The sequence below is a fragment of the Seriola lalandi genome, unplaced genomic scaffold (assembly GCF_002814215.2).
Source record: "Seriola lalandi dorsalis isolate HSWRI2012SDOR001 ecotype SW California unplaced genomic scaffold, Sedor1 jcf7180002054568, whole genome shotgun sequence".
NCBI lineage: Eukaryota > Metazoa > Chordata > Actinopteri > Carangiformes > Carangidae > Seriola > Seriola lalandi.
In genome coordinates this window covers 525,348-548,308 of record NW_019525121.1, presented here as the reverse complement: position 1 = coordinate 548,308, position 22,961 = coordinate 525,348, and the positions used below count along the sequence as shown (strand labels likewise).

Below are 22,961 nucleotides of genomic sequence, written 5' to 3'. Positions count from 1 at the left end.
GCCTGAAAGCAGAGTGTACTGTGTTTGCGCAGAACAGCAGCTCCAGTGAAACCTGTAAGAGGTGTTTTGGGGAGACGACAACCAGAATCTGGTTATTTAACTTTTGCTTCCCACTGCGATGAGCTGGGGCTGCGCAGACTCCCACTAACGTCAGCTCAGCAGGGTGCCACGCTGGAATTACACTTCTGCTGAACCTGCACTTTTTCAAGTGTCTCAACCCCACCACTACCAAACACCCCGAGGGCACAAAGTCACAGAAATGAGAGTTTAGAAAGTCGTGACTGAGTCATACCTGAACAAAGGTAACACATGAAGGTGATAGCTTTCACATTTGTTGTGTTTTGTGTGGATTTGTAGGTATCTCAGATGTTAAAGGAAATGATCTTTCTCTTCTCTTTATTATTTTCTCTCTTTATCTCTTGCATCTACAATGCTGAGTTGATGCACAGTTCCCACGGTGCTTGTTTGCAGATATATGGCAGCTATATTTACATTGCAGCTTTTCCTTCATCTATATGAATTGCTCAGTGTTTCTCACATCATAGTCAAGTCAAGTAGTCTTCATATATTTAACAATGTTTCTTGTAGTAATTTTTCTTATTTCTAATTGATCTCTAGTGTGTTGCCTCACAGAGCTCTAATGGATCTCCACAGCATCCTTTGTTGTGTGTATGTGTGTGTTATGTGTGAGTGTGTGTGTGTGTGTGTGTTTGTGTGTTCTAAGATTAGTACAGGAAGTTTGTGTTGAATGGACCCATGTGAATATAATCATAGCTTGTGTCATCAGTGATGACTCATCATTGTACACACACTACACTCAACATGTTGTTTACACAATCAACATCTCTATCTGCGCATAGTATTTTTCATGTGTGTGCAATGCACAAGTAACATACAACACACACCCAAACTTGTGAAACACAAGTGACTTTTTTATCATAAAAATATGCATGTCAACATAAATACTCTTTACCAGTAAATAATTAGCAGTTTGCGCCCTTCTATGTGTGTGTGTGTGATTGTATGTGCGTGTGTGTATCACATAAACTGCAGCAGCTGAGGATGATGGGAGTAGGGAGTGAAGGAGCCAGAGGAGAGCTGGGGAGGAGGGGGGGGGGGGGTAAGGCGAGAGTCTTGATGTGCACTTGGATCGTGCCAGGATGTCTGGCCCTGTCTGTAGCTCACCTGCGCTGGTCTGTCACACACACACACACACACACACACACACACACACTGGAAGGGATACACATGCAGTAACACACACAAACACACGCTTTCAAGGGCACAGCATGTATACCACGTACATTCTCTCACATGCATAACACCTAAATCACAAGATGCTGATTTATAGAGAGGTTTTTTTCTCTCTCTCTCTCTCTCTCTCTCTCTCTCTCTCTCTCTCTGACCCAGTAACCGCTACCCCTGGGTCTCTCTTGCTCCCTCTTTCTCTGTCTCAGCAGTAACACATGGCGGGACACCCTGTGGTGAGGTGTGTCAGTTGAGGAGTGATTTAGTGCTGCTCTGCCCCAACCACTGCTGAGACACCTGCCCCAGGAATCCTACTGCACACACACACAGACATATTTCTATGGATACACACAGATGCATGCACATGACGGACACAGATACACAGTAGTTTAGCTCTACCAGAACCTCCTAATGCACAAATAGTTCCTGTTGCCTGAGGAGACCCCATTTTGCTATTTCCGCAAAGCATTGCATACCAGCTCTCAGTGGATTGTGAAATAAGAAGTTCAGTTATGAATTTCTGAATTTTCTCTAACCACTTAATCTTTTCCAGAGGGATCTGTGACTGGACACTGTCCCAGCATGCACTGGGTTCAAGGGAGGGGAAACACCCTTAATAGCTCACCACCACCAACACCCATACACAAATGACTACACTTTTACAAGAAAAAAAAAATAGAAGAGCTGATCTTATCAGCCAGTATAGACACAATCAGCATCACACTCTGGCCAAAGCAAAGGCCAGAACCTCAGGGAAGGGATAGCAAATTACTGCAAACGAATGTCCGGTGCACTCTGCGTGTTTATTATTGTAACCATGACAATGAATGTCTGGTACGCCTGCAGCCGTAGGGGCGCTATTTCTGGAGACGCTCCTGTGGGTCGTATCAGAGGGTAGGGATGAACGAGCTATGTGGTCGTTCAGGTTGGACGACTTCCACAGGGAGGCAACTGATATTTTTTCCATGTGTGGACAGTACAGAGGAGGAATAAAGTTCAGATATGCAGCCAAATACCATCTCTTCTATGGTAACACATTTTCCATCCAGCAGATGTGTCTTTCCATGACAACTATAGGAAACAGTTAATGGCTGCTGTTCCAAAGAACAAAACAAATTGTTTTTTTTTAAGTTCATCTGGATGAAAATGTTTTTTTTTGCTTGTTTTTTTCAATGAATGAAAACAAAGATGTATACATATACACATGTACAGTGGAGTCCAAAAGTCTGAGACCACTTTCATTCACTTGGATGGGAAAGCGGTCAGACCTTTGGACCCCACTATACATATAAAACCCTGCTTTACAAGATTGAGTTTGGACATACCTAGGATAAGGCACCCGTCTGTGACCTTCTGTGTCTGTTTTTTGTTTAAAATTCTTCTCTTTTTTTTAAATTTACTTGCTCTCACAAAAGAATGTCGCAGGTTAAGAATGTCACCGGGGAACATAACGGAGCATCAAATGAGATGGGACTCATTTGAATGCACAACACTGCAAATGGAAGGGGCTGTAACACTGGCATGGAGCTGTGAATGTGATTATTATTTTGTTATACGAAACCTTGATCAAATTGCCTCTCATTTTATCCCCTGCGCCATGCAGGAGAATCTTATTAGCCGCCTTGGGCGTGGACTACACAGAGGAATTCTCAGACCTTAACAAGTACATTGTGACCTTCCCACCTCAGTCAGAGATTCATGCAGTGATGCTCACTTTCAAGGTGAGAACTAATGAGATACAAGTGAAATATTTGGTTATTGCGGATTTAATGAGGTAATGTGTGTTGCAAAATGGTATAATAGGATTCTTAAATGAAGTGGTCTTCGATGCATTTTCCGAGGAACATTTCACCTCTAGCTATGGAACCTGTTTTACGTTCTTTATATTTTATCATTGCACCTTTGACCTTCTGATTACTGCTGCCAACAGCACTGTTTCCATTGAATTTCAAACACATGAATCCATTATTTTAATGTAAGAAAAGGCAAATACACCTTTAGAGAGCATAAAGTGAAAAAGTCTTTAAAAACAGTCTTGGCTTCATACAGTGGAAAGTAAAAGTGGATAAAACTGTTCTGGATCATATCCATAACATATGTAATGTCAGGCTGCAGAACACCAGTGATACTGTTATTTGGGACCAAATGAAACCACGCAATAGACATATATGTATAATTCAAATTTCATCTTGCGATAATCCCCTGATGATGATGCTGAAGAAGGAGTAGCAATAAACAGCCAGGAGTTATAAGTTCTGCTTTCTTTCAGTAGCCAGTTCATCCCAGCTCCATTCTCCAGTCTGGGTTGTGCAGATCCCAGTGAGAGTAACACTGTGGGCAATATGAAAGCCGGAATGTCATGCTGTCTGAAGTGAGAGGAGCCCGGGGGCTCTTTAGCATATGGCAGCAGCCACGTTCTGAGGCTTGTGTGCAGGTGTCTGTCAGCATATGCATATCCATGTGTGTTTGTGTGCACGTGTGTGTATGTGTGTGTGTCCTTCAGCCGTCCTCAGGTGCTCCACCAGTGAAAGTGGTCTTCCCTAGTGGGCTTTACTACAAATCTTCACCCAGAGCTCAGCAGGCTGAGTAGCTTCTCCCTGACTGGGGCTCAATGTCAGCAACCATATGGACGCCTATTCATTTGAATTACAATAAACACTCAGGGACCTCGAACTGGATTTCGAACAAAGAAGCCACATTTATAAGAGATAAAATCAGTCCATTTATTTACAACAGATGGAAAATAAAGATTTGCTGTTTACTAAGTGAAACATAGCTTATGTTTACATGTAATGTAATTAAAACCAAATTGAAAACATGTATATATTGATATAATAGTGGAAAACCTTCTGAAATAGAATTGACATGATCACTAAAACTTAATAAAACAAAAAATTATACGTAATATTAATTTGGATCTCATCAGAAATGTTGCTTTATACCAAATTTCTGTTCAAAGTTTCTGATAAACTAGCATTTTAGTATTTATCAGTTTTTCTAATATATTCTGTACGTATTAACACATATTTAATAGTATCAGTAATATTAGAGGGTTAGAATAGTGTAGTGGTTTGTGTATGTATACTGTCTTGTGTCAGTGGGATTATAAAAGTACCTCACATCAATTTCTTTGTGTAAGTCTTACCGATTGTGTGTGTCTGTGTCTGTGTCCAGTAGCATTGTAGATGACCTATTTTCTCTTAAAGTAGAGAGTGTGTCCTGTCTAGCACTGGTCAATAAAACTGCTCCGGTGTTGCTTGTCTCAGAGACACACGCACACGCACACACACACACACACACATATGGAATTGGAATAACTCCCTATAGCTCTTGTACTTTTTTGGTGTACCCTCCCTTTTTTCCTCTCACCTCTCCCCCTTTTCTTCCCTCAGTCTTTCCTAACCTTCTCTCTTTTACTCTGTACCTTTTCATCCATCAATTATATAGCTATACATCTGTCCATTCCTCAGTCACATCCTGCTGCCATTGTTTGCAACACTTGGGAATGTCAGTAACATCCATTTTTCCTAGCAACAACACCTTAATACTCTAAACCTACCCATCAAAAAATATGTTGGCCCATCAATAACCATTTCCCACAGGTGTGTAATTAATCAATATTCTCACACAGTGAGCCATTGGAAATTATGTCTTTGAAATATTTCTGCTGCAACACTGAATCCTTGGCTTAACTGAGGTTTAGTTTTGTTGGAAAAAAGTAGAGCATACAACCTTACATCGATTTTCCTGTAACAAGATGAGGTCATGGGACAAGTAACAGAAAGTACATACAGTATAACAGATTATAACCGTCTGAATCCCCTACTTGCCACCTGTAATCTGGTCAAAGGATGGGAATCTGTGTGAGTTCCACTTCCCTAAATTTTCCCATATCAGCAAGGACATGGCAACGTGGTTGCCGCTGACTACTATTGTCACACACGGGATTATGGTACAATCGTGTGGCCAGCTAAATCACCAAGATGACGACAGCCAGTGTGTCTGTGTGAATGTGTGTTTGGTGTACATGGCTGGTTATCAGTGGTATTCAAAGCAGCACAATAGTCCTGTAAAGGATGAGTAGAGGCAAATTGGTTTAAACCCCAGTTAGGATGTTGTGCAGTGTGTGTTTCCAGGGAATGTAACAGTGGTATGTACACGTGTGTGTGTGTGTGTGTGTGTGTGTGTGTGTGTGTGTGTGTGTGTGTTTGGGCAAGTGAGAGGGCACTGGGAGGTCAGCGTCATCGTCAAACACAACACAATGCATACACACACAGATACACACACATACGAGTGTGTTGGGGTTGTGAAAATGTAAACAGTAGTGGTGGTACTGTGTGTGATGGGTCAAGGCAAATAGATTTATTGTTGGTGTGTGTGTCTATTTGTGTGTGCATGGTTATTGTTGGTGTGTGGGAATGTGCTCATATGACTGAGGACTGTGTGTGCATGTTTGTGAGAGAGACAGACACAAACACACACACAGACAGAGAGAGAAACAGACAACTCATTATTTTCCTATAAATGTTCTCATGCTTTTGACTGTGATTCCCAGTTCTCTCTCTCTCTCTCTCTCTCTCTCTGTCTCTCTGTCTTTCTGTCCGCCTTTCTCTGTTCTCTCCCCCCTTTCCTCTCAACTTATCACACTCTCTCTTTCTCCTTTCATTCATCTCTCTCTCTATTACACACACATAATAACGTAATAAGGACAAATTAATTTTTTACAGGTGTTTATGTGTGCGCTGAAGTGTGTGTGTGTGTGTGTGTGTGTGTGTGTGTGTGTGTGTGTGAGTGTGAGTGTGAGTGTGAGTGTGCGTCCAGAGAATGTGTTGGCATGTTGCTCGTCCTGGATTTTCTTACTGACCTGGCTAATCTCTGGAGTGTGGAGGGTGTAGGAAACCGTTATCCTTGATGGATACAGCAGGGAGTTGATCCATGCCTCTGCGTGTGTGGGGCTTGTACAGTACTTGCCCTGTTTTGCCCCACTTTATTGTCCTTCACATAACAGCAGCTTCGCTTTGCACACACACACACACACACACACACACACACACACACACACTCTATTGCAACAGAGCTACTATTGCTCTCCCATGCTCCATTTATTTAGAATTAAGAAAGGGCACCACATGTGGTGTACTTCCATACTGTCATAATTAAGTTTTATAATGTTGTGGCTGATTGGTTTTTAATAGAGACGTGTGTGTACTTTTTAAAGTGACTTTCACTGAGTTTGTTATTCATGATAACAATGTGAAAAAGCATCATTTCAAATCATTCTCTACACTAGTATTGGTGAACAATTTAAAAATATCTCAAGGCTGAGTCATGTCTGTGCCCCTCAGTGTTTGTATTAGATATAAAGGGTCTCAGGCTCTTCCACCACATTACAGCAGCTCAGAAAACAAAGGTTTTTTAATAAGCATCTGACGTGTTGATGGGGGTAACTTCCCCTTGAACTGAGGAGGGCTTCTGTGAACATGAAAGAGAGAGGGATTTTAAAAAAAACAAGGGAAGAGTTAAGTCTCTTGTTGTTTCAATCATCAAGGTTAGACTGATGTATGAAGGCCAATATTTGCTACTATTAAAATCTAATTTAGTGCAGTCAGCATACTTTGGCTATGCTGCTGCTGTAATTACATAACATTATCACTAATTGACTGGACATAATTTTGAACAGAAATTAAGGTTGTTTTTGGGAAACACAGCAGGAAAGATGTATCATTTCACAGTTCACAAACCCACTGTCTGGTTGCTTACGGTGTAATCAGTTGAAACGCGCACGCGTGCAAACACACACACACACACACACACACACACACACACACACACACACAGTATTTGGTTTGATAGTATGATATAGTGCTTGTGTACATGTGTTTCCTTTCTGCCACAACAGTATTGTACACCTTCCTCACCACCGCGCCACTTCCTCCTCCTCCTTCTCTTTCACTTGACCCCGTCCTCCTCCTCTACCTCCCCTCATCTTCCTCAGCTTCCTCTTGTCCTCCTCTTATCCTCCTCATCAGGCTGCTTTATTATGCAAATCAGTGTTGGATCAAATCACTTAATTAAGCTTTACTGTGCCAGTTTGTACATGCACTCTCTCTCTCACACACACACACACACAAACACACACACACACACACACATGCATGGGTGCAGCAACTTTCTTTCACACAGACAGAAACTGCTGGTGGTTGTGGCGTTTAATGATTAGTATTCCTGACTCACACACACACACACGCACGCACAAACGCGTACACACACACACAAACACACACACACACACACAGTGCATCTAGGCAGCAGAAGAGTCTCTTTAAGTGTGTATAGATAAACAGACTTGAATAGCGGGGTCTCTCCAGGCCATTAGCCTGCAGTTAGCATCACAAACTCCAATCTGGCCTCCACTGCTCAACTTATAAAGCCAAGTGCTTCATTTCCATGGCTGCTGAAATGCAGCTTATAAAGTCATGGGGGTGATTAAAAATGAACATTGGGGTCAGAAATTGATCAAGTGGCCAATTTTTAGGAGTTCAGTGAAAGCTTGATGAGCACAGTTGCTTGTTTTCCACCGAATTGGTTTTTTGGTTCGTTTTTATTTTTTTATTTTGTTTTTTTGATCAATATAAACTAATTTCAAATAAAATAGCAGGCTTGAAACGAAACATCTGGAATCACAGTAGTGGCACATTGTTTCACTTTTAGCCATGTCGTTATAGAGATTTTTATTTCTTAGATGATCATGAAAAAAGAAACTATTGCATTTTCACAGAAGCAAGCAGGAAATTTAATAGGCAATTCCATTTTCAAATGTGTCAGTGATGAGCTCATTCTGTGAAACGGAGCCTTTTCTCTCCTTTGTCATTTACCCTTGATCTGCAGACTGCGCCCATTCCACCAAATTCCAGCCAGAAGTGATGAATTTAAGTCCTCAATGGGAACTGCATAGACATACAGAACATATCTCTGAGAAATCAACACAGAAACCACTAAATACTGCAAAATTTGCAGCTATATCCCACCTGATCCTTCTAACTTACACAGTGCCAGCGCAGGAACGGAACAACCACGATATATAACCATCAGCAATTACGACCTTAAGAGCTAAGAGCCTATTACAGGCCTTTGTTATATTCTGATTGGCTTTGGCAGCTCTCATCACACTGGCCTAAACTGAATTACTTTAAAGGTTTAGTTTGGACAGTTAATGTGTCATCCAGTTGATGGATACTGGCTCTTTAAGCTCTGGAGGCTTATTGATGTTCAGAATGACTTCTCTGCTCAGACAGTCAGACAAAAGCACATCGGTTCACCATGCTGACACATGAATAAACTCCAGTATGTTGCCAATGTGATTATCATGGCAAAATGACACAATAATTGGACATAAGAAAGATGGAATGTGAAGCAATTTGCCCCTAGACGCAACCTATCAATTCTGATGATTACTTTCATTTGTATTTCTGACAAAAATGAGTTCGTTTTATCAGGTTAAGACATATTAGCTTCAACAAATTGATTGTAATTCTGCGTAATGGATGTCTGTGTCACTTTGTGTGTAAGAGTAATATAGTCATGAATTCAGCTTCTCAGCGTGTCTCTATCCAGGACATGTGGGCCTGTAGTTGTGGTTGTTAATTCTTACAGGTTTTTGGATGGTAATACAGATGACAATGTGTGTGTGCACTGTAGCTGCTGGGATCCAGTATTTTTGTGCCAAAATTGAGTGTAAATGTCAGTTTGAAAGATGTCAACACAAACTAAGATCATTATAATTGATAATTGTTAAAAATGTAGCTATGCTTTGATTTTTTTTAATGTATTTTCTTTAGTCAACAATGTGTCAATGTGTGCAATATATTTATACAATGTTGTGGTTATTAGGCTGTGAAAATCTCTCACCAAAGTATACCATGGTTTCGTGAAAGACTTTGACCTTTTTCAAATGTTTGTAACTTGTTACTGGTCGGCCCAAAGGGAGATTTCATGGCAGGGGGCAAGATGTTTACTGTTGCCATGTTTCCAGTAACATTACAAGTGGCTCCGGATAAGACCGCCAGCCAAATGCCTAAGCTGTCAAAGTAAATAACTTTTCCATTTCAAAGAGAGCTATTCCAATTAAAGAAAGAAGGATGGAGCAACAGAAAGAGAAGAGGAAAGCCACAGAAAAGAACTGGAGGAGGGAGGGCAGGATGAAGCGGAGGTGGAGACGGAGGGAGATGGAGGGGGAGGAGAGAGGGAGTGAAAGTCATTGCGATCTTGTCGGATTTAGAAAGAAAAGAGGCGGAGGTGGTATGGAAACAGGAAATCAATTGTTGGGTCGTTCTGCTTTGGCTATGTTTGTAGCGAGACTGAGCCTTGGAAGTGTGTGTGTGTGTGTGTGTGTGTGTGTGTGTGTGTGTGTGTGTTTATGTGACTGAGAGAGAGTAAAACACCAAGAAAGGAGATTCGGATTAGGCTGACGCAAAGACGGGTCAAGGGCAGAGGTACTCTCCCACTTCCCCTATGTGACACCAATCAATTTGCAAGTTACGAGTGAGGTCAGGGGTCAAGAGGACGCGAGTCATGTGAGAAGTAATGTTGCCGAGTTTAATCTTGGGTCACATTTTTCTGATGATGAGTAGAATATCCTAATAAAAGCTTATCTGTGCCTCTAATGAGATTTTAATCATGTAATAGATTGGCGGTTCTAAAGTTGCTGTCATTTCCTCGCACAGTGACCATGGATGTGTTGCTAGACTTTAACAATTGAAAGCATTGAGCTACCGATCACAAACAGATTCGAGATTCCATTTTAAAAATAACAGTAAAATATCTTTGCTTTAAAATTGCCCATTCGCACAATAAATTCTCCTTGTTGTCTTAAGATTCTTTGATGCACGGTAATGAAATCTGGTCTCACGAAGGTCAGGTCAGGTTTTCCACTAACGTGGTAAAAAAAAAAAGAAAAAGAGGGACTGCCTGTGACCACTACCATTCAGCCGTCACCTTAATTATTGATGAGGGTGTCCTGTGACCTAGACTATCGATTGAGCAAATTGCAGCCCCAGTTATTTTACAACCACCATATCATGTGCCGGGTCGCAGTCATATGTGCACACATGTGTCTTTGTGTGCGTGTGTGTGTACATGTTAGTGTGTGATGCTCTTTAAAAGTGAATGACCAGATTGTGTTTCAGTCGTCGCTGTGGAGAAAGTTGCAAGAACATGGTGTTATAGCCCGGTGAGTGTGAGAGTGTTTGCAAGAATTTCAAGTTCAATGTATGTTTGTGTGTGTGTGGGTGTGTGTGTGTGTGTGTGTGTGTGTGTGTGTTTGTGTGTGTGTGTGTGTGTGTGTGACTACTTACAGCGACAGCGATACAGTCCTTACATGGTGTTCCTGCTGCTTTTATTGGTTTGAAAATAAATAAAAGATAATTCATGAGGGATAACCTCTATATATTTTTTCTCTTCCACAAATATTAGATTTTCTCTCTATTTGTCAAGGTAGTGATGCTCTTGTGATCGTGTGTCTCTCTCTCTTTGTGTATTTTTCACACACAAACACTTTTTAATTAATCACACATACTCTGTCATCTGAAGAAGTGCTGTGTTTCCTCTCATGGGGAACACACATACACACACACACACACACACACACACACAAGGTATCATGCTATCCACTCATGCCCCTGCACACACACTGCTGGTGAATGTCAGTGTAACACATCCCCGGGTTCTCCTCTAGATGAGGAGTTAACCTCCTGCGAGCCGAATCTGATTTTACCATCAGCCCCTGTCAGAGCTGCTTTCTATCCTGGCAGACACACGGGGAAGAAACTGGACCTTTATTATCCATTTCCAGCTGTTATAAAAATATTTTTAGGGTTGTGGTCATGAAAATACAACATATCACTAACTGTCATATGAAAAGCTCATACCGTAAGTGCAGCTTTGGTTATTAATTTTTACATTGAAAGTTTATGAGATCCACTCTGTGCCTAATAAGTTTCACGGCTGTGTTATGCACTGAAAAGTCCCCGTATATTTTTAACTTCCAAGGGGAAATGTGGCTGTTTTTCTTACGTTCTTGGAGTGTTGATTTGCCAAAGTCATTCATCCGAGCGTAGTGAGATGTTTCGTTCATCCAACCGGCAGTTGAAGGGGGTTTTCCTCATATTAACAAATTGATCGTGCTAACAAATGTTTTTAATGCAGCTAAACCCTGATACAGCTCATTCCTCTGAGCCTTAGAGCTCAGAAACTATTAAAAACACATCAGCTGGCCATACTGTTGCACGACATGTTCCTTCATTACAATGAACACGTGCAGTGTAATTTAATTTTAGCCGATCACACACACTCTTAGTATCATAAATACACACTTCTGCACTAATTGTGAGGTAATCTGCATCTGAAAATAGTCTCCAATAAATTTCTAAAGTAATGTTTGCTAGAGTCTAACAAATGAAAATATATATTTGTGACTCATTTACAGTATGTTGGGGCTGAGAGGTGCAGGCATATTTGGGAAGTCCAGACTTATAAATGTTACAACTGTTCCTTTTTAGAGAAATTAATTGTTTTAAGGGAACAAGTTTAAAAAAACAAACAGAATATGAAACCAAAAATAATTCTTAACTTCTCCCGTGAATACATATCTCCGTAATTGATTAGTTTCTAATCTACAATGAGAACGATGCCAGGACTCAATGCATATGGTAGCTAAATGGAAACATTTGGACTCGAGCCCAGTGGCTCAATGAACCCAGTGAATACAGCAACAGCATCTTTGTTTGGCGTTATGCAGGGGCGACCTTTTGTTCGCTCTGTCAAAGGTTCCGCCTCCGTTATGAGATTAAATCACTTAAACGTTCATCTGTTTGTCCGCACTTCTGTTTCTTACGTACCCGGTGCATTTCTGCCGACCTTAGCAGTTGTCTTGCCGCTTCTGTTACCTGATTGGCTGGGGGAGCTGGCTGTCAGGTTTAATTTCCTGGTGCGTCCTCCAATCAGGGTGGTCTGTTTTGTGTGTGTCAGCAAGTGTTGTGGTTGTCATTCCATCAGCGAGATCATATTGGGCTGTTTAAACCCACTTCACATTCTGTTACTCTCACACATGCACGCACGCACACACACATACACACATACATACACACTGTAGAGGGGAGGTAGTGGAGTATTTAGTGTAGCGTGGGGACCTTGGTGTGCCAGTGTCAGTGATGGATATGGCAGTAGTATCAGCAGTGTTGGCTTTTGCAGGAGCGTGTTGTCCACCACTGGGATCTGTCAGACCTGTTCTGCTGAGCCCACACATTCTGCTGGCTTGCTGCTGTTGCTGCTAGCCATTTTTTTTAAATCTGGTGTGTGGTGTGTGTGTGTGTGTGTGTGTGTGAGAGAGAGAGAGAGAGAGAAAAGCCTGTTTGAGTATGCGTGCAACAGTGTCAGATTTGTGTAAAGTTCTGTGTTTGCATTTTAATAAAAAATAAGGTCTGGTCTAATCAGTGTAATCCGAATCCTATTTGCAGTACTAAATATGATTCAATTTTAGTTAATTGGTTAATTACTTGTATATTGTATAATTAATCAACACTAGCCTGGTTGTGTCTGTGGGAAGCATTTAATTTGAAGTGAACGAAATGCAATATGTTGCCCACACAGTTTACCCATGTGGCTTTAAATGCTGCTTCAGGCGCAAAAACAGTCATGGTTTAAAGATACTGAATTTCTGCCATATTAGTAAAATACTGTCTGAATGCAGCTTTAATCCGGTGGCCTGTATTATTTGAATTTGCTGTCACTGTTAAATACATCTAGTGTTTAGCTGATGTTAACTGTCTATGGCCAGTAAAAATGGACATGAGCGTTGTTAGAGAGGCTTAAATGCTTTGTATCCCAATTATAAAGATGACATGGGTTTCAACCTGTGATAGAGCAGAAGAAAAGAGTTGAGAATAAACGAGCGAGTTGGAACTAAATGGATAAAGAAAGGAGAGGAAAAAAAAAAACAACTAAAATGAAAGTGTTTTATTTCCCTGATCCTGTCTCCTTGATCTTCATTCCCACACACACAAACACACATGCATTAAACTTTACACAGGTGGAGTGTCACCCTACTTGCACAGATTGCAACAGATTTGTGGTGAGTAGGAGTTAAAAGAGCTGCTGAGTGCTGATTTAGTACCACAGATATTTAAAGAGAACAGCCCTTTTATCTGAGGGGACAATTTGCATTATTAATGTCGTGCCTTCTGAGAGATGAAGAGAGAGAGAAATAGAGACAAAGACATTTCAGAAAATTATTGTTTTTTACCGGCAGTCAATGGATTCCTGTTACATGAGCAGGGGATTTACATGCAGTCGCCTTCCGACTGTTTATGTATGTATGTGTGTGTGTGTGTGTGTGTGTGTGTGTGTGTGTGTGTGTGTGTGACTGCATTAAATACTCCCCATCTTTCATTTCTCACTTGCTCTCGTTGTAGGTGCTGTGAAGAAAAATGCAGCTATTAGATAGCTGTCGATGTGCTGGTTCAGCAGGGCGCTCATGTATCCGTCTGTGTTCTTTTGTCTCCAGTGTGCAGGGCGGGCTTCTACAAATCTACGCTCGGGAACATGGAGTGTTCGAAGTGTCCGCCTCACAGCTTCTCCCACCATGAGGGGTCGTTGCACTGCGGCTGTGAGAAGAACTACTTCCGTGCTGAGGGAGACCCCGCCTCCATGGCGTGTACCCGTAAGTGTGTGTTGCATGTGCCATCGTCTCAACGTCGGTGGCGCCCTCGTACGATGACCTCAGCCCCTCATGTTATTTTTCTCTATCAGATATCTGACGAGAGAAGCCCTTCACTGTGGCGAGGGAGGATTTTTCTCATTAGCCAATAAAACAAGCAGTGAAACCTGTCTTAACCTCGAAGAGCTGCTTATCCACTTATGCTCTAAATGCTTTCAGATGCTTTTTTTTTTTTATACGCCATCCTTTTGCTAAATATTGTCCTTGCAAAGTCTAACAAAACACAACATTACTGTGTTGCAGACATATGTACAGAAAATGCAGTTTGACAGTAAAGATACACAATATACCTGCAATGTAATCCGGAAGCTTTAGATCTGTATCTAAAATGCTTTGGTACTGGATCTAATGAAAACAGTCTAACAGTGTTTACGATGTTTATTCCTGTTGTGTAGGATCTCATTTACAGTTGGATTCCTACACATAAAAAATGAAGATTCTTATTATAGTGTGCAATTTCCCCATCCACCAGTAAAATAGCTTACTATTTGACAAAGAGGGTTAAGATTCCTCATTTATTTAAAGGTCACTGAAGCCACAGCAACCCAAAAACTCTTTATCACCTTTTTTTACACGGTCCTCTTTTGTCTCCATCTGATGCAAATGGACTGCAGATGTAGATGCCTCCTGCAAGCCTTCTAAAATGCATTCCCCCATAAAACCATAAATCACCGCATTCCCTGATGTCAGATTATGGAATGCTACTAAAGGGGATAGGGAGAGAAAAAAAAAAAAAAGTCTTTCACCGTGGGTAGAACAGGAGAAAATACAAATCGACACCCACAGCCATAGACCGAATCCTAATTAGAAAGACAGTCACGACAGGACCCTGTTGTGATTATCTCAACGGCATCTTGTCAACGAGGCAAATTTCACCTCATTGGGACAGATTGAGCGACGCAAGGGCTGCAAATGAATAGATAAGTTGTTGGGAGATAATGATCATGATTATCTCAGAAGAGGATGGTTTACTGTTAGCGGTGTGACAGAGGTTGTTTAGAGTTGACTCTGGATATTTGAAGATGTTGGCAGAAACGTTGGCTTTCAAGCCTAAGCTATTTGCAGCTGTATTCATCGTGAGGCGTTTCTGCAACAGCTGTCTTAACAGTGGATCAAGTAGAGTTTGTCTACTCCCAAGAATTCAGTTCCAGCAATTAAAACTGCATTAATGCCCCCCCGCCTCCATCCCACAGCAACACCTACAAATGAGCACAAAAAGTCCTGGTCCGCCTCGCTCGTCATCACCATTACTACTAGAAGATCCTGCACACATCAGTTTTTTCCAAAATTAAAATTTTTAGCGGCTGCTGACATCAGCCGTGATAAGCAGGAGGGAGGCTGGAAAGAGATTACAGATGCATCCTCATTTTCTTAGACACCATAACTCATGTGATGTGCTCATCTCAATGTCATGTATTATTTTGACATTTGGAATTAGTGTAAGTTTGCCTGCGTAGTTTACATGTGCATGCCTGTGCAGGTGCAGGTGGGAGGTAGACGTATATCTGCGAGCCAGAGGACTGTCAGGGTGAGATTGCTATAAAAGAAAATGCTTTAATGACGTATACATTTTTTTCAAACAATAGAAAAGGGCGTCTCTGTGTGTGTGTGTGTGTCTACCCAAGGTAGAAAAATGAGAAGTGATGAGGTTGAGGAAATGGTTAAGAAAGACGTCATTATCCCCAGGAGTTGTCTTGTCCATGTGCACTGCAAATCAAGCGGCCTCAATCAAATTTCAGGATGTTGTATTCTTCCTCTTCATCACCTGTTGTGGCTGAGAGAGGAAAATTAGGCAAAACGCACATTGTGTAGAGATTTTCTTGTGATTACACTATTTTCATCTCCTGCATGTCGCAATATGTTTGATCCACGTACTTATGCATATATAATGGAATGTGCCAAATTACTTTCATTTCAACTTTATGCTTCACTGAACTGTAGCAGTTTTTGAGCATCAATTTCTTAACCGGTTTCTGGAGCCTACTTTTTTCATCACTTCTAGATTTAAGATTTCTAGTCGGGATTGTCACGTTTCGACACAGGTTGTGTGTACAGTAGGTGCTCTGCCTTAGAGTTAGAACAATTCCTCTTAAATGCCATAGTCCTGTTAGATTTCTTACAACATTAAATGTGTCTATAGAAGTCTTCAATAAGGATTTGTGAGACTTGAGACTTCTCTAATCGTCTGTGTATCTTTCTTTTGAGCACAATCAAAAACTGTCATGCTGATTACTCAAGATAGGAACTTAGGATAGTTTGAGAGTGAAGTAAATTCTTGTCAAGTCAAACAAACCAAACAAAGCACTGTGTCTCGAGGCACTAAGCCCATTTCACCCTCTCTCCCTCCTGCTCCTGCCCGAGTTCTCGGTAGAGTTATTTGGCAGTTTTGTTTTGTCCTCCATGTAATTACAGTCATAGCTTTGATATAAAAATCTGGAAATATTCAGAGTGATCTGTTTGTAATAAGACGTTTGTGCTTTTATATGTTAGGCTAACTTCGACGGAGTCTTTTTCTTTTTTCTTAAAGAGGCTGTGTCATGACCTCCTCTCTTACTGATCCAAACACACAGACAGGAGACAGACATATTTTATAATACTGTTCATACACAGACTCACATTAACTCAACCCCTGATATCACTGTAATAAAACTATGATAGAGTTTGTGTGCGCATTTTCATCATTCATTCTAAAGACCCCATTAAACGGACAGTTACTTCCTTTCTACTGTTCTACTGTTCACCTTCCATCTTCTCCTCTCCCCTCCTCTGACCTCCTTCTCATTTTCTCACCTCCGCCTCCCCTCATCCCCCTCTCCTCTCTGTGTCTACCAGGTCCTCCTACAGCTCCTCGAAACGTGATCTCTTCCATCAACGAGACTTCAGTGATCCTGGACTGGAGCTGGCCGGAGGACGCCGGCGGGCGCAGGGACATCACCTTCACCGTGCTCTGCAAACGCTGCCGTGGCGTCGCTGCCAACGGTAGCAACGGCGGCGGCCAGCGTTGTGAGCCTTGCCGGAGCAATGTTCGCTTTCTGCCGAGAGCCACGGGCCTCCACAACACCACGGTGACGGTGGGCGACCTGCTCGCTCACACTAACTACACATTTGAGATCGAAGCGCAGAACGGCGTGTCAGCGCTAGCACCCAAGATGAGGCAGTACGCCGCCGTCACCATCACCACCAACCAAGCTGGTAAGATGTCAGGGCAGATGGGTACATGGATGAAGGCATGCATCCCACATATACCACACATTATACCACATATTATCAAATTATTATCCTTCATTTTTTCCTGCATCACGTTTAACCGAGTAGCGGCACTTACTGGGTTTGACGGTGTAGAAATCACTGAAATTTGCTGGTTCATTGATGTAAAAACCTATATACTACTAAAACCACTGCACTGCAGGGTATCTGGAACGACTCTATCAGGAGAAACTAAACCGCTATCTTTTGTCATCTCTCCACTATTGCTTCTGATAAAGGCATAAAATGTCCCAAAAAGTAATTAATAAAATGTCAAAGGCCTCTGAACTGTTTGGTCTTCAGGCATCATCACTGTCTGATAAAGAGTTCCAGACTCTTTATTTTGTGTTGGACATTAACATATTGATATCACATAATTGTTAGGAAAGAGCCTGGTAGTGATAAGAGCGTTACTGTATGTATGATAAGCCTTGGATGTGTAGAGAATCCCTTTCAAAACCAATCAGCGATACACGATGACTTTGATGACCAAGACCCAAACGAGGGAGTGATCTTACTTGACTTACAGGAAATCGAAATCAGAAAACAGATGAAGTTGATTATAGACGGCCACAGATTTAGCTTAGCTTCTTAAGTTCAAGTAGGGTGTATAGCAAATGATTGACAGTGCTTCCCAACATGGTTTTTCTCTGCATTTCCTGGTTTAAAGTAGAGTTTCAGGAGTTTTCAAGACTTTCAAGTCGCATCAACATCTCAATCAAACCCCTCCTCTAAAATTCACTGATTAGAGTCCAGACACCATATGAATGGATGAATGATACTCATGCATGAAGAAAACTTCTTTCTCCCACTCCCCACCTCTAAATATCCTTTTCATATAATACACTGGCCTATAGTTTATGTGTTCCAAACATATGCACTCCAACCATCAGCCCTGGACATTTACAAGGCGATCCCAGACCACTATTCTCCTGTTTAACGACCAGGATCGAATATCTTCCTCCTTAACAAAAAAAAAAAAAACTCATCCTTTTAACAGACACTCTTACCGTAAGGATGGGCTCCTAAAACTCCCATCAATCTTCGCTACAAATATCACTCCACACATCCAGGCCTTAGAAGAATAAGAAGGCAAGGGGAAGTGGTGCTGTGAAATTCCAAGAGTAAAATAAATCTAGCTGCAGTAGAAAGAGCCAAACCTCAGAAATCCCTGACTCTAGCAAGGAATGCACAAACGTCTGTCTGTAGTTCATCAGTTTATTCCCTCTCCCTTCATGTTCTCTAACACAGTTTGCCTTTGTTCCTGTTTTTGTGTCGGCAGCTCAGCATTTTCTTCTTGTTTTCTTCTCAATCATTATCTCCTCTCTTTGGCCTTCTTTTCCATTTTTATCTTCACACGCACACAAGACCCATTATTTTCTACCTGTCACTGTCCAATACCGAACCAACGCCCAGCCATTTCTTCTTTATGTGTTTCCACATTTCTCTGTGGGACGTTTTGATCCAAATCCTGGAAGGTGATTTAGCACTTGGAAGGTGGTTTTTGAGCAGAGTGAACAGATGGGAGTTTTCTCTCATGAGTTGTCATACAGCAAGGTCAGACTAACACAATCCATCATATCAACGATGATGGGCAGGCGGCAGGAGTGTGAATTTAAACAGAGAGCTCAGAATGGGGAAACCTTGAATGGGACTTATGTTTGCTTTAGTTTACAGGTTACTGTGAGTGTATTGGCTCTTTTCAGGTAGAATCAGCGAGGCAGGATAATGGATTTTCAGATGTCGACAGAAGCATATCAAGACAGTTGATCAATAGAAAAAAAAAAAATTCAAGTTGACTTCAGTTTAACTTAAGATATTGAATATTAAAACAGTGTCACAGAAGTACTCAGCCGTAAGAATAACCTCACACCTTCGCAGGGTGTGCTGAACACAACGAGTGTGACGAGGGGGGGCGGGTGTGTTTGCTGGGTTGGGGCGAGTTGAGCGCACAGCTTTCCTGAGTTGAATTCTCTCCTCTGTGCTGGGATTTCTAAGGGAAAGGGGTTTATACTGTGAAAACCAACAGCAGCTGCAGCAGCAGAGTTCTGATACCTGTTGATCTGCAGTTCCTTCCTCTGCTACAGAGCAATGCTGTATTGTGTTTAACTGGTAGTGTTACTGTTACTGCAGCATCTATTCATTCAGAGACACGTTGCTGCATACAAAGCAGTCTGGCATTGTGTTTTACACTGCGTCTGTGAATCGTCATGTTGCACTAATTTAGTGAAAGACAGCTGACGGGTTTTCTGTGCTCACGGATCACAGTGACCGTACAAACATAAAGCCTTAACTTTAGAGTGCTGCGGGAGAGAGACTCAAGGGCAAACACACACACACACACATGCAGTACACATGCAGTGGAAGGATGAATGGACTCCATCATACATATGTAAACTCTCTAAAGAAGAACACAGTCAGTGTGATGTAAATGTGAAAGGCTGTGTATACACACAATACATACAGCTGTGTTTGGTCTGTGTTGTCACAGCTGGCCTGTATTATAAGTGACAGGGGCCAGACATGACCTCTTTAAAGTGACAAGATGGGAATGAGTAGTCAATATGGATTTTGTGTGTGTTTGTTTGTTCACATACTGTATGTACACACATGTCTAGGCTGAAGGAAAATAAGGACTCAAGTAACTTTTTGTTATGTGGAGGGGGATTAAAAGCTACACATTTTAAGCAAAGACAATCCAAATGTAAAAGACAACAGAGTTTAACAAAGCCGTGGAGTCTCCTCCTAGTAAGCATTGTAATCTGTGTGTGGTGAGTCTCTGCGATCTGAATATATATTATATTTGAGGAGGGCTAATCCACACTAAGAGGCCGGCTTGTGCTCAGAATATTGAAATCCATCTTAAATGCTGGCGTGATCATCACAAGAGATGGATCTTGGTCTTTCCATATAGCAGATCAAGTACACACATGCAAGCACATTTACACGCGCGCACATAAAAGCACAAAAACACACACCTTGACACTATACCCACCCACCTTCGTCACCACACACACTCGCAGTCCTCTCTCTCTCCGTCTGACATATATCTCTGCCTGCAGCTGCACACTCTCCATCAGCCTTGAGAGTTTACAAGGATTAGGTATGTCAGTGCACTAGCTCCACCCGTCTAGGCACTTTCTCTCACACACACACACACACACACACACACACACACACACACACACACATACACGTACAGATGCCAAAGCTGTTAAAAGCTGGATTAAGTGTTTCCCTGGGAAGGAGCAGTGTGTCCTGGCTGTGCTGTCAAGGTGCTGTCAGATAGCGCTTCTCCTCTCTCCTCCTTTGCCCTCCACTCATTGTCATAACTATGCTAACAGCAGAGGAACTGTGATCCACATGTAGAGTATTCTAATATTACCAGTCTGAACTGCAGCTGAACTTGGCACAGTGGGTTTGGTAGGAGGAAACAGGCACATAAAGTACATGCGGGGGCAAAGCCCTCCGTTTTTACCAGCTTAGCGATGCGATCGTAGGGCTTTGCCCACCACATATCGACGGAGAGAAACATTCTTCCAGTCTCTGCCACCTTATCAATATTTTATCTCAGAATGTGTTCACATATCAATAATATATTCCTACAAAGTCTGGAGGCGGCGATGGTCGATACCTGTGCAGTACAAGAGAATGTGCAAACAAAATTTTAAGAATGGAACAAGGAGAAAGAGAGTAGACTACGTAGAAATGGAGGCTATAAGTAATGTGTTTTTTTGCAGAGGCGTAGAGGCTAGTCTGTGATTCACTCCGCATCATAAATAGATTATGTATTAATATTGCTTAAACATTTTTTTCACAGGGTGTAAATTTCTTTGAGCAATAAACTACGATCACTTCCAATAATCCACCAGGGTTGTGCTGAATAAATAGATGTGTTCCAACAGCTGTATCATGTCCCTGACATCACAGGTGAATGATGCTGAAGGCCAGTTTTTAAGGCCATTATGGGCCTGGTACGCTGTATCAGTTTTACACCACAGATAGAAAGAGAGAGTGACAGAAAATTAAGTGCCTGGCAATAGACATGCAGAGAGAGAGAGAGAGAGAGAGAGGGAGGCAAGAAAAGGGAAAGGGAGGAGGAGAGGAACTTGAAGCTGCCTCCTAGCAGCCCAGACGCAGTAAATCATTACCACCATAAACCACAGAGCCAATAAAAAACATAGCCTCACCCGGCTATAAGAACCAGAGGGAGAGGAGGAGAGGAGGAGCAAGGGGTATAGAAACAGATTCTCCCCATCTGGATTCATTACAGGAGAAAAAATAACTTCCCGCGGAAATACACACGCGTATATGCACAAAAAGACACAAACACGCACACGCACACTCACACAGACGCACTATGCAGCCATATAATCACAATCAAGAAAGGCTCGAACATTTCAAAGACAAACATGTTTTTTCCTGTGGTCTAATAAAATTAAAAGTCGATGCCTCAGATGCCGGGCTGGCCCCGGAGCTGCCTGGCAATTAGAGAGCAGTAAAAAAGGGAAATGAGAAAAAGAGTGAAGAGAGAGAGAGAGAGGGAGAGAGAACGAGGGAGGGGTGCAGGGTTTGATAGAGGGAGGGATGTGCTGAATTACTAGATTGGGACCATGTGAACTCCCCGGGGCTAGGCGATGCATGGATGAAGGATTGGCGAGGAAGATTGGCGAGGGAGAAAGCACCAAACCGAAAGGGACAGCGACAAGCAGAGAGAGGGAAAAGGAAAGAGACGGTTTAAAGAGTTTCAAATCGAAAAATACAACACTCTCTCAAAATGCAGTGGAACAGTAGACACTTCAGTAAAGGACAAACCATTGAACACTGGTGAGAAATTGCTCCTTAAGCAATCTAAGCAGGAACTAATGTAATGGTTTTGTGTGAAACCTAATAAATGACTGAACAAGAGTTTCATATTCTCACCAGCTCCAGAGGCGAGTTAACATGGTAACCAAGCATAGCCTTGTTTTTCTTTATTTTGATGAAATTGGCCAGGGATTCCTCCCAGAGATTGCTTCTCAAATTTAAACTGGCAGACTTTTCTGTCCGCTCAGCAATGGTGGTTATTGCTGCTTACAGTAACTAGTCTATTTTCCTGTATGTCCTCTCCAGAAAAGCATCATTATCTTTTTTGCTTCAGAGGATTTCTCTTCATAAAGATCCAAGCGGATGACATTTTTAGAATCAGAAATTTCAAACCTTTCACTTAATACTTACTTGAGATATATCAGGAGTTATCTGGTGTAGCAAAATGGATATTTGTTGATGTAACTTGATGTAAGAAGAAAATGTGAATACTTAGGTTAGGTAAGCTTTAATCTGGGAAGGTCTCTCAGGAGCCAGACGTGGATAAATGTTAGTATTAGTCTATAACAGGAAAAAGATGGGAGAGAGTGGAGGCAGCAGCGATACTACAGCTGACACAGTTTTGTGCTGCCACATCCAATATGAGAAACATTATAAAACCATATAAAACTACTGGATTCACTCATGGCAGTTTAATTTAAATAGACGAATGAAAGAGGTTTTGTTTTGTTGAATTAAAGCAGAATCATCTGGCCTCACCACTTTTTGCTGTATTGCTCTGACAGCGGTTAAATGCAGATGTCTCCGACTGTGTGAATATTATGTGTTTTAAGCCTGTGTGTGTGTGTATAGGCACAATCCAGTGTTTGCGTTAGTGTACATCGTCTCA

General features: G+C 41.8%; 1 protein-coding gene across 3 annotated transcripts in view; it reads left to right on the top strand.

Moving 5' to 3' along the window:
* The window catches only part of epha3 (eph receptor A3), a 99,503-nt gene that overhangs the window by 38,713 nt on the left and 37,829 nt on the right, over positions 1-22,961 (top strand). For all 3 annotated transcript variants that reach the window (XM_023416636.2, XM_087176731.1, XM_087176730.1), the window contains exons 4-5: positions 13,808-13,963; positions 16,853-17,212. In XM_023416636.2, the coding sequence (XP_023272404.1) occupies positions 13,808-13,963; positions 16,853-17,212 (516 nt within the window). The remainder of the gene's footprint in view (positions 1-13,807; positions 13,964-16,852; positions 17,213-22,961) is intronic.